This window comes from Mesocricetus auratus, unplaced genomic scaffold (genome assembly GCF_017639785.1).
Source record: "Mesocricetus auratus isolate SY011 unplaced genomic scaffold, BCM_Maur_2.0 Super-Scaffold_100010, whole genome shotgun sequence".
NCBI lineage: Eukaryota > Metazoa > Chordata > Mammalia > Rodentia > Cricetidae > Mesocricetus > Mesocricetus auratus.
Window position 1 is genome coordinate 52,387,706 of NW_024429194.1, and position 12,883 is coordinate 52,400,588.

The 12,883-nt window shown below is 47.0% G+C and overlaps 1 protein-coding gene across 2 annotated transcripts in view; it reads left to right on the forward strand.

Moving 5' to 3' along the window:
* Window positions 1-5,330, forward strand: part of Rftn2 (raftlin family member 2) — a 53,875-nt gene extending 48,545 nt beyond the window's left edge. For both annotated transcript variants that reach the window (XM_013121134.3, XM_040753603.1), the window contains one exon: window positions 3,446-5,330. In XM_013121134.3, the coding sequence (XP_012976588.1) occupies window positions 3,446-3,718 (273 nt within the window). In that variant the 3' untranslated portion in view covers window positions 3,719-5,330. The remainder of the gene's footprint in view (window positions 1-3,445) is intronic.
* The last annotated feature ends 7,553 nt before the right edge of the window (window positions 5,331-12,883 follow it).

The window sequence follows — 12,883 nt, forward strand, 5'->3', positions numbered from 1 at the left end:
TGACTTTCAAAGTGAAATCAGACAAAGCAGGGAGCTCCATAGTGACACTTGCCCAGCAGAAGGGGAGAGAGGAGTGGTTAGGGCAGGTAGAGGAGGAAACAGCTGGAGAAACACAAGTGTCTTAGTCAGTGGAATTGCCCGCGTGGTGGGCAGCCCAAAGGGCATAGTAGGGACACGTCCAAGTGGTGGACAGTCTCAAAGGGGGGATGCACACATGGCTGGAGGCCCAAAAGTGTGTAACTGGGAAAGGGGACACGTACTGAGTAGGCCAGGAGAGATGGGGTTAGTTAAGGTGGAGGGGAGAAGCAGCTGAAGAGGCGGACTCCAGAATGGGATTTGTCGGGTGTCAGAAGCCAGCAGAAGCATCCGAACACCCCTTAGCAGGGTCGGGCCAGCAGCTGGGGCCAGAGTGAGGAGTCCCTAGGAGAGGGAACTCATTTAAGGTACTCCCAGGTTTCAGCACCAGATAAATAAAAGACAAAAAGAATAAAAAGCACAGGAAAGAACACAACTGCTCCTAGGGGTGGAGGAGAAAGTTTTGTAGAGTGTGGGAGAGCATAGTCAGAGGCAGGGACATCTGGGGGAGTCCAGGGTGGACATGACCAGACTGAGCTGGGCCAAGAGAGGGAAACCAGGTGCAGCAACCAGGAGGCCAAAGGCCAAAAGAGCTTGTGTTGTGCTCTTAAGTACCTCTTGTCTACTTATATCTAGAAAGAGAGAGAGGGGGAGGGGGAAGTAAAATATGGCTCTAACAGTATCATTCTTTGGAGATAGATTTATAGGTGGGTTTCCTTTTTCCTTTGTTCTACCAGGCTCCCTACATTGCATATATATTATTCTGTAACATGAAGAAATCTTTATTTAGGGAACACAAGTCTTGTGTCACTGATCCAGTCTTGTTTTTGTAAATGTGATGAGTATACTGTGAAAAGAACAGTCTTATCCCTCCGTGGAGGACCCCTGGAGAATGGGGGACTGACATGAACGGCCTCCCGGCATGGGATGGGTTTCAGACGCCAGCATTTGAGTTATTGGGACATCACAAATTTGATGATTGTAAAAATGTTTCATGTGGGGCGAGGTTGTGTGGGAGAGACAATTTCATTGTGAAAGACATGTTAATAAAACTCAATAGTCCCCTGAAATCAAAGGCATTGTGTTCTGAAATCCTTTAGGATACCATGTTAGGTATTTTGTCAGGTAGTATTTCAAATTTACAACTGATAGTCATTTACTTATTAACAATTATCTAAAGTACATTACTATGAATAGCTCATTCTAAGGAGTATTCTGTTTCTATTAAGGAAATTCTCATTGCAATAAGAGTTGGTCTGTTATCTGACATACAATAATGTATTGCAAAAGTCACCTTTGTCCCTAGTACAACCAAAGACTCCGGGGGCCTCCCTGTGTGAGTCAGAGTAGGCGGCTGAGCACAAGGAGATTTTTGTGCCTGTGGGAAAGGCCTCTGCTAGCCAGGCTTGAAGAAGCCCAGCCTAGCAGTGTTGTTCAGCCCTGCCAACACTGGGACACCATTCTCAAACCTGGCACCTCTCTGAGAGCCCTTTTGAGGCCCCACTGTGAGTACTTGGCTCAGCATGATTCGAGCAGGAACAAAGGACAAGGGTCGAGGATCTGATGTTTGTGTTTGGTGAGAGCAAAGGTGAGTCGTGAGACGGGAGCAGGAAACTGTTGTAAGAACAGCCAATGAGGCCAGTGCTTTCCAAGAGTTTCATAACTTCACATAGTAATCTTAGTTCCTGGCTAACATTGAAATGAGCGTTGGATAAACAAACTCTTTCTTGGTAAGTGGAAAGAATACTGTGACTACTAGCTTGCTTTTTAAAAACCTTACTCAGCTTTATAGAGCTGAGGTTATGTGAACAGGTCCAGTAAGTGACACATTCCTTACACGTTAGTTAAGTGGGCCTGTAGCAGTCTGGAAGTCCACACGCTGGGCTTGAGTCCTCCTCCAGCTCCTTTTGTCACCTAGAGATCTGGTTTTGACCTAAGTTTACATGGCAGAGAAGTCACCATGAGCTGTAGTGTCTTAGTCACCGTTCTGTTGCTGTGAAGAGACACCACGATCAAGGCAATGCTTATAACAGAAAGCATTTAATTGGAGGCTTGCTTACAGTTTCAAGGGGTTGGTCCATTAGCATCATGGGAGGAACATGGCTGCATGCAGGGTGCTGGAGCAAAACTGAGAGCTATATCCTGACCTGTAGGGAGGGAGGGAGGGAGGGAGGGAGGGAGGGAGGGAGGGAGGGAGAGGGGGAGAGGGGGAGAGGGGGAGAGGGGGAGAGGGGGAGAGGGAGAGAGGGAGAGAGGGAGAGAGGGAGAGAGAGAGACAGGGAGAGAGGGAGAGAGGGAGAGAGGGAGAGAGAGAGGCAGGGAGAGAGGGAGAGGGAGAGGGAGGGAGAGGGAGAGGGAGAGAGAGAGAGAGAGAGAGAGAGAGAGAGAGAGAGAGAGAGAGAGAGAGAGAGAGAATGAGAGACTGCCTGGCATAGGCTTCTGAGATTTCAAAGCCCACCCACAGTGACGCACTTCCTCCAACAAACCCACACCTTCTCCAACAAGGCCACACCTCCTAATCCTTCTAATCTTTTCAAAGAGTGGCTCCCTAGTGACTAAGCATTCAAATCAAACGCATGAGCTTATGGGGGCCGTTCTTCTTCAACTACCACAGGAACCAGGACATTGCCAGCCTTCAGTAGATATTTACTAACATGTTGTCAGTCTGCTGAATGGGCTGGATTGAACTGCAGAGCAATAACCTTGTCTGTAGCAGGTCGAGAAAGGGTCTGCCTAGACCCCAAGGCCATTCCATCGGTCATTAAAGGAACCGGGTCTGAGTTGTCCAGACAAGGGACCCACTGAGTCATGTGCTCTGCTTTCTTTTTTTTTTTTTTTTCTTTTTTTGGTTTTTCGAGACAGGGTTTCTCTGTATTGTTTTGGACGCTGTCCTGGAACTCACTGTGTAGACCAGGCTGGCCTCAAACTCACAGAGATCCACCTGCCTCTGCCTCCCCAGTGCTGGGATTAAAGGCTTGTGCCACCAACGCCCGGCATGCTCTGCTTTTTAGACACTAACAGTTACCAACAAGAAAAGTTTGTTTCTTGCTGCCTTTGCTCCCCAAGTACAAATTTAACTCATTGTCTCCTGAGAAATGTGCACACGAACACCTTCCACTGAGGAGGACAAGCCAAGAGCAGATTTGCAAGACAGGCAGAGAGAGGAGCAGGGCTCTGAGCGGGACCTTAGTGATTGGGAGGCTCTCCCTGCCAGGTGCTGAGGACCACGAGCAAGGTATGCAGGGCTCTGGCTCTGAGCCACACCCCAACTGCTGCAGAGAAACGGGAGAGAAAGGGGAGTTTCAGGCAGAGCTGAGGCGCGGGGTACATGTTCCAAGCCCTGGTTGACAATCTCTTCCCTCCTTTTCAGAGGAAAGCTAGCCGGCTGCTGAAGGGTGAGGACAGAAACAAGGTTGGCAGCAGGAGCATCGGCCTGGACACCAACTCATCCCATCTGGCACAAGGCCGAGCCCCTCTTGAGGAGGGGCCCCTCTCTCCCTCCAGAGAGTGTTGGACCAAGGAGGAGCAGCCAGCACGGAGCGACAGCTTCTTGGGCTTCAGCAGCAGCAACAGCGTCCTCCGGGAACTAGATGACGGACAGTTTGACCAGGAAGAGGGCGTGACGCAGGTCACTTGCATGTGAGCTGCCAAGTGAAGCTGTCAAAGGCCTTGTAAATAGCTATTAAAACGACTGCCCGCTGCCTTTATTTTGCTACTACTATGCATTTTTGTAATGCTTTTAATGCCAGGCTCAGCCTTCCCCTAATCTATGTAAACTTTGTCTCAGCATCTCAGACAAGGAAGAATAACCTACTATTCATCAATGTAAAACCATGCTTACATCTCTCTCGACTAAAACATCTGTGTAAACAGATGTCCCAACTGGTCATTAAGCAGCAGCCTGGTTCACTTCCTCATAAATGGACAAATCAGTATTTCTCATCATGCCTATTTAAAAACTAAAAAAACAAAAAAACAAAACAACAACAACAAAAAAAACTGACTATCCAAATTACCATTTCAGCCAATTAGAACCATCTCGGGAAGCTACAGCCTCACTTAAGCTCAAAAATATTCTCTCCCCATATCTGTCCCTCTCTCACATACATAGACTACCGATTCCCTGCCTGTAAAATTCTAATTTTTGCTTCTGACTGTGGCGTGTACCTACAAACGAAGCCCCTATTTGAGAAAATAATCTTCAAAAAATATTTTTCTATTTTTTTGTTTTTTTGTTTGTTGTATTTTTGAGACAGGGTCTCTCTATGTAGCTCTGACTGTCCTGGAATTCACCAGGCTGGTCTCGAACCCAGTGACTGCTTAGTGTCACTGGTAGGCCTCCCAGGTACTGGGATCAGAGGCGTGTACCACCACTTCCAGGTTTGTCTTTTCTTTCAAAAGGCAGCCACAGCCGGGCGGTGGTGGCACACCCTTTAATCCCAGCACTCAGGAGGCAGAGGCAGGCAGATCTCTGTGAGTTTGAGGCCGGGCTGGACCGACAGCCTCCAAAACAATACAGAGAAACCCTGTCTCATAAAACGAAAAAAAAAAAAAAAGGCAGCCACATGGCCAGTCCTGCAGCCAATCATTAGCTTTGACATTGTAGAACCCCATAGCCTACCAGTGACACTAAGCAGAACAAGCCATAGTATCTGGGCCTGCATGTTCATATGTGCATATAGTAAAACTAAGATTTTTTTTAAAAATCAGAAAGAGAGCCCACAATGTGTAAAAGCCATAGTAGATGGAAACATTTCACTTATGTTGAGCCTGTTGGCACACCTTTAATCCCAGCACTTGGTACACAGTGAGACCCTGCTCAAAAAACAAGATTTACCTTTCTTTGCATTTGCAACTACCATTGAAGAGGACAAACATCAACCTCCAATGGAAGTGTGTCGTCTTCTACAACTGTTAGGTTCAACTGCGTTTTTGTCTTGACACGTTAAACCTGGAAAATGTTGCCGCCCAGAATTCTAAGTTCTGCAGCAGCAGAGAGGAGCTCACAGCCCACGAGATGTGTGCAGCCCTGACTACTGCACGCCCACCACCAGGGAGGTCTTTATCTTGCCCCAGTCTTCACCCAATAGAGATTAATCTTCTAGAAAACAGGGAACTTTTCATTTACATATGAAAGACTGACCTCCCAAGAATTACAGTCGACTATGTCATTAAGTAACTCACATATTATATATTTTTATTGACTTGATGTGGACATTGTGAGCCATTTGAATAATAAACTTATTTGTTAATAACCTATTGTCTTACTGAAAACAAATACGCTCATATTTTGTTTTGCTTTGCTTGGTTTTGTCTTTTTTTTCCCCTTTGGAGGGGGTACTGGAAACAGGGTTTCTCTGTGTAGCCCTGGCTGTCCTGAAACTCACAGATCTGCCTCCCTCTGCTACCCAAGTGCTAGGATTAATGGTATGTACCACCACCCAGCCCTCACTTTGTTTTTTTGAGACAGGGTCTTGCTACTTTTAGCTCTGGAACTCATAGCAATCCTCCTGTCTCAGCTTCCTTAGTGCTGGGATTACAGGTCTTATGCCACGATCCCTGGCTTTCACACATTGTACAGATGTGTATTATGTGTTATCAAATATGTAGTGTACCAGACTAAGCCACTCTCCATGAGTTTGTGGCGAGGTCACAAGAATGCCTGCACATCCGTTATGCCGAAGCCTCACTGTACACAGTGCATATTATGAGTGGGGTGAAGGGGACCTTGGAAGGGTCACATGTGGGTGAAGGGCAAGCACAGCCAGGCAGATAGAACTTAAGCCGGAAGTTTTATTGGAGGGAAGGGAAGGAGGTGGGGAAAGGGAAGAGAGGGAGAGATAAAGAGAGAGAGAAGAAGACAAGAAACGTCCTGCCTGCCCCTTTAGAGGAACAGCAGGAAAGAGAACGGGAGTGGGCAGGGTTTGTCTCTTAAAGGGACCTTTGCAGCGACATACAGCCAGGGTACTGCTTGCCATGCGCAGAGTGGTGGGCACTCGGGCCGGGTTTCCCAAGGGGTGGGGCCGAGGTTAGCCTGGATGATAAGAGCTCCTGCTGCTCAGACTTCTCTGTAGACAGATCTGTCAGTGCCGTGGAGGGGTGGGGGCCGCCTTCTTTTTTAGATGAACTTGGGTTGTATATTCACATTGCTAGGCGGGGCCTAGCGGTACACACCTGCAGTCCAAGCACTCAGGAAGCTGGCTCTGGAGGATGGAAGTTCTGTGTTGGTGGTGGTGGTTCTCGCTTTCGATACTGGCCAACTGGTGGACTTCTAATGAAAACATTCATTACTTCAAAACTCTGCAACAAGTCCTGAAACTCTGAAACGTAGGGACGTGCTCAGAAAGATGGGGCCATTGTGGGAGAGGGACTTTTATACTCTCTGTGTGCAGAGAGGACCCAAAGCATTAAGAACAGAGTGTGCAGCAAGCATTGTGGTCCATGTAAACAGAGAACTTGATGCCATGTTTTGCCAATATCCATGGGAGGCCTTAGCAGATAGTACGGAGTCAGCAGCACTGAAGACAGGAGGTGACAAGGAATTGAGAAGTGAGTTCTTTTGTAGGTTGAGAAAACACCACGTGAAGAGAAACTATCACCCATCGCCGCTCTCCTCTGGGCCCCTTCACCATCACCGCTGAGCCCACTGAGTTCCCAAGTGGCACGCTCTGCCAAGGAATGCTTTCTCTGCCCTGTGAGTGCAGCCTGAGGCTGGCGAGGGCCGTGATGGTTTGAGCTTGGAGGAACTGAGGAAAGACCTCTCCTTTCACAGGCTGTGGCCTCTCCAAATGTCTCAGAATGTGACACCAGTCTGTGTGGTCCCCTTCCTCTCACTGGTGTCCTGCTGTCCTCTGGACTGATACAGTCTTCCCATGAGCCTCCACAGCTCAGAACCGGTATTCAGTTAAAATAATGACTCAGTCTCAACCCTGCCTTAAAAGTTGACATCTCTCGGGGCTGGAGAGATGACTCAGCAGTTAAGAACACTGGCTGCTCTTCCCGAGGACCTGGGTTCAATTCCCAGCACCCACATGGCAGCTCACAACTGTCTGTAACTCCAGTTCCTGGGGATCAGACACATTCACACCAATGCATATAAAAAATAAAGTTAAATAAATTATTTTAAAAATTGACATCTCATTCAGAAACAGCAAACCCAGTTCATCCCACAAAATTCCCAGACCAATGCCTAACAATTGCATTCCCTGTGCTGTTAAGGAGTTGTTCTCAACCTGTGGGTTGTGACCCCCAAAAGACCACCAGAAAACACAGATATTTGCATTGTAATTCATAACAGTAGCAAAATTACAGTTATTAAGTAGCAATGAAAATAACCTTATGGTTGGGAGTCACCACGTGAGAAACTGTTAAAGGGTCGAAGCATTAGGAAGGTTAAGAACCACTGATCTAACACAATGCTGGAAAAACCTCTTCAGCGGGGTAAACGCCTGTTCCTCTGGTGCTCCCCTGATGAGGCAGGAAACTCTGCTGTTCAAAGCCAGCCTAGCCTACACAGCTGAGGCCTTGTTTCAGAAAAAGAAGAGAAAAAAAAAAGAAGGGAATGGGGGGGGTGCTAGGGGAGGGAAAGAGGAAGAAACAAAGGGAAAAACATCTCTCCTCCTGATTCTTCCAATCATTGTTAATGACTTGAAATCATATTGTATTAATACACTTAACTGTGTTCAGTTATACAAAATAACCACCCATAAACACAATATTAAGCCAAGTGTGGTGATGTTAGCTTCTAATCCAGTACTCGAGAGGTTAAGGAAGGAGGGTCTCAAATTCAAGGCAACCTATCTGCAGTGGGAGACTGACTTCAAAAAAAAAAAAGAAAAAACAGTCAGGCATGGCAGCACACCTTTAGTCCCAGCACTCAGGAGGCTGAGGCAAGTGGATCTTTATGAGCTTAAAGCCAGCCTGCTCTACACATCCAGTTCCAGGACAGCCAGAGTTACACAGTAAGACCTTTCTTAAAACAAACAAGCATTCAATAGGATAATCTTCACAGACTTTCTCAGTAGTCAAGTTGTGAATACATCCTTGGAAAACCTTGTATTTGTTTGAATCAGTGTCTAAGTGTTGCCACCTTAACTAACCTCCTCCTTTCTCAGCCTTCTGAGGAGCCAGAACTACAGACTCTACAGGCAAATGCAGCACCAAGTTTGAAAACACCTTTGTTTTGTTTATCAAGACAGGGTCTCACTGTGTGGCCCCGGATGGCCTCAGACATAATCCCCTTGCTTCCTGAGTGCTTCGATTCCAACAAAGACTTTTTGTGGAATGAAGGATCTAACCCAGGGTGTTGCTCATGCTAGGTAAATACTGCCTTGAGTTACGGCCCTAGCCCTGAAAAGGTTTTATTACAGATTGTTGCCAAGAGTTACAGCTTCTTTATCTCTTTGTATAAGATAACAACATAAACTATCATTGTATTGTAAAATACAACTTGCAAGTTAGCTTTTCAACAAAACTTCCAACTTTAGAGACCAAAGTAACAAATGTGATGGATCAAAAACTTTAAATTGGGGGTGGCGGTGGACAGATGACTCAGGTGCTTCAAGTTCAAAATCAACAAGACTCTTGCAAGTTAACCTCGGACCTCCACAGTGTGCCCATGGCATGTGTATGCCTCCCTCCACATGCAATAAGTAAACAAATACATATTTTTCTTGGGGTGGTGGTGGGGTTATACGCACAAGTGAGAAAAGGTGCCCAAAGCGTCCAGAAGAGGGCATCAGACCCCGGGAGCTGGAGTTGCAGGTAGATGTGAGTCACCTGAAGTAGTTACTAGACTCTTCCTCTGGAAGGGCAGCAAACATTCTTAAACCCTCTGAGCCATTTTCTAGCCCCTTCCTTCTTGTTTTTTAAATAATTTTATTTATTTTTTGAGAGTGTGCATGAGAGCATGTGCATACACATGTGTATCTACATGTGTGTGTATCCATGTGTGCTTGTGTGTGCAAGTGTGTACTCGTGTGTACATGGAAGTTGGAAGATAGGCCACTGGAGTCAGTTCTCTTCTTCCATCATGTGGATCCTAGGGCTTGAGCTCTGGCTACCAGGCTTGGCCCCAGGCGCCTTTAGTCTCACTGACTTGAACTTGAGAGCCTCCGGCCTTTGTTCTCAAGTGCTGGGATAACAGGAACTCACTCACCTGATCCCTACTTTATTCTTTAGAAGTCACAAACATCATATTCTATTTCTTCCGTGTGAGTCACAGTTGTAGCTTCAAGATTGCCATGTCATTTGCATAGCTGTTATCTGAAACTTCTTTTCAGATTTGGTTCTGAAATCATAAATCTAGTCTTTAAGAGGCTTCATTCACTCACCTATCCTGATGGATGCAAATATGTTTCTCACCAAGGGAAAAGCTCCTGCCGTGAGAAGTCTCACAGAATGCAAAGCTCCCCCAACTGAATCTACAATGGCTGATTCATTCCCTCTGTCGAATCTGGACCATTATAGACTGGATTTCTCTTGGGCAGAGAACTGAGGCTTCATCTTCATATGAAATCACTTGAGGCATAAACAGAAGGCCAAGCAATGAGCCACTTCCAAGCCCAGCTCTGACTCAGAAGCACATTTGGGTTCAACTCAAGGAATCACCAAGTTAGCGCTTGCCTGTGTAGGGAGCTCAGGGAAGAATTGCTGCATTGTGAAGCTTCTGGCACACTTAGAAGCTAGCTAGTGTGAGCTAAAGGCAGATGGGACCAAAGCCAGTTGAAGACTGGCCTATTTTTAATTCAGAATTCTAAGCGAGAGAATGGAGCTGTTTATAATCAGCCAAAATCACAGTATGATTCAGATCAGCCCTGGAAGTAAGTCAGGAGCTTTGCAAGTCCCAGACACCCTAGCCCTCCTCACTCTGCCCACCCACGGCCGCCAACTCTCACCCGCTCCCGACTCAGTGAGCCACTGAGCCACGGTTACACTTTGGCCTCAAGGAACACAGGGGTTCCACTAGAGCATGACATTGTTTCCTGTTGGGGCTGCGGCATCTGGCAGAAATGCAAATTAGCTGGGGCTGTTAAAGATATGAGATCACCTTCATTGCCTTGTGCCACTGAGAGGTGAGGTTGGGCACTGCTGTCTGAGTGTGGAGCCCATGCCTCGAGGGATCTGCAGCTGTTAAAATTAGTCTCAGCCTCCCAGATGAGTGGCATTTCCATCTCAGCCTCACAAGTAGCTGGACTACAGGCATGAACCACCACTCTCGGTATTGACTTTTGTTTTAGGTTCAGTTCCTGCCAAATAGGCAAATCTGGGGATTCATTCGGCAATGGTGCTTGCTGTCAAGCCTGGTGACCTGAGTTCTGACCCAAGGACCCTCGAGGTAGGAGACAAGCACTCCCAAAAGTTGTTTTGGAGCTGCACGGCACACATCCATTCACGCACACAAACTGGTACTTTTTGTTTAAAGAGTTCTTACTCTGTGTGTATTTGAGTGTTTTGTTGGCATGTATGTCTTTGCACCATGTGCATGCCTGGTGCCCAGAGTCCAGAAGAGGGTGCTGGGTCCCCTGGGACTGCAGCTCTGGAGAGTCGTGAGTCGCCGTGTGGGAGCTGAGAATCAAACCCAGGTCCTCTGAGAGACCAACCAGGGCTCTTAATCTCCGAGTCACTCCTCTAGCCCCACAAAAGCTTTTTTTTTTTTTTTAATTTTTAAGAGAGGCTTCTGTACAGCAAAGGAGGATAAAAGAACCCACAGGATGGCTAAATATACTTGCAAACCCACATCTGATAAAAGGTTAATCTCCAAAATAGCTAAGTAATGTCTACATGTTGTCATTAAGAATTTAACTGATTGCTGGGCGGTGGTGGTTCAGCCTTTAATGCCAGCACTCGGGGAGGCAGAGGCAGGCGGATCTCTGTGAGTTCGAGGCCAGGCTGGACCCACAGCCTCCAAAACAGAGAAACCCTGTCTCATAAAACCAAAAAAAAAAAAAAAAAAAGATGAAAAATAACTCAAGGCCAGCCTGGGCTACATGAAATCTATCAATTCCCAACTTCCCCAAGAATTTTTTTTTTGATTTTCCGAGGCAGGGTTTCTCTGTCTTGTTTTGGAGGGTGTCCTGGAACTCACTCTGTAGACCAGGCTGGCCTCGAATTCACAGAGATCCGCCTGCCTCTGCCTCCCGAGTGCTGGGATTAAAGGCGTTCATCACCAACACCCAGCTCCCCCCCCGCAAGAATTTAACCAAGAAACTGTTATAGAAAGGCCTGTTTCTCTTACATATATGAACGTGCACTGTATGTACAGATTGGTAGAGGGATCAGATCCCTTAGAACTGGAATTCTGGATGGCTTTGAGTTAAATGGGTGCTGGGAATCAACTTGGGTCCTCTGCAAGAACAAGTGCTCTTAACTACTGACCAATCTCTTCAGCCCAATCAATACGGTCTATATTAAAAGAATATAAGGCCTTTTTTATTTCTGAAACAGTCTCACTCTGTAAGCCAGGCTGGCCTGGAACACACTATATACAGCCCAAGTGGGACTTGAATTTTCAGCCACCTTCCTGTCTTGGCTTTTCCAGTTCTGAGATCAGAGGCACTGAGCCATCATTCCCAGTAGAATGCAACCTTAACTTGTGAATCTCTATAGAGATCATTAGTGCACGTGGAGCCTGACTCTCCTTTCACACACTAATGCTGACTTTGCACTTCTTTGTAAGTCCAGCGTCTGCCAGAGCCAGGCCTCATAACCTTGTGTGCGCACGTAAAGGCCAGAGGACATCTTGGTATTGTTCCCCAGTAGCATTTCAGTGTGTGTTGTGGGGAGGGGGTGCTGTTGTGTCACCTGTTTTTTGGAGTCAGTGTTTTGTTACTGACCTGGAACTTCCCCTAGCCTAGACTGTAGCCAGCAAGCCCATGCAGTACCTCCGCTCTGCCTCCTCTAGGGGATTACAGGCAAGCGAACCTCCACCATGGGTGCTGGGGATCCAACTCCAGTCCCCATGCTTGCAAGGCAAGTACCGTTCCAACTGAGCCTCTCTTCAGCTCTTCAGTCATCGTTTGTTTAATTTTTCCTTCACTTATTTGTGGGTAGCACATGCCTACGTCTGTGTGGAAGGTAGAGGACAGCCCAGGAGCCAGTTTTCTCCTTCTACCTACCACGTGGCTTCTAGGGACTGAACGCAGATGGTGAGGCCTGGCAGAACTGCCTTACCCATTGAGCCATCTCACCAGTCTCCCCCTCCGCTCCTACTTTCTCATTTCTTCCTGGCGTTTACTTGGCCTCATTGACCATTTTTTAATTTATAAAGCCTGCATTTTGTGTGCGGTATGGCTGCATGCATACCATGGCATGCACAGAGGCCAGAGGACAACTGACAGGAGCTGGATCTCTCCTTCACTCACAGGTCACCAAGTTTGGCAGCAATCACTTTTATCAGCCCAGCTATCCCACCAGCCCTGTTGTTTTTATGATTTATTTATGTGCACTGGTTTTGCCTACTGGTGTCTTGTGGGAAGGCATTGGATCCCCTGGAACTCCAGTTACAGACGGTTGTGAGCTGCTATGTGGGTGCTGGGAATTGAACCCAGTCCTCTAGAAGAGCAGCCAGTGCTCTTAGCTGCTGATCTCCACCTCTCCACCTCCACCCCTGGCCCTGGATCTCATGTAGTCTAGTCTGTCCTTACACTCAGGGACCTACCTGCCTCTGCCTCCGGAAGTGCTGGGATTAAAACCATGCCCCACCACTCTGGATCCAGCTACACTTTAAAACACTACTCATGTACATGTGCTTTTGGAGATTTTTTTCTTTTTATAATCAATTTCAAAACACACTACCGGGAGGGTGGAA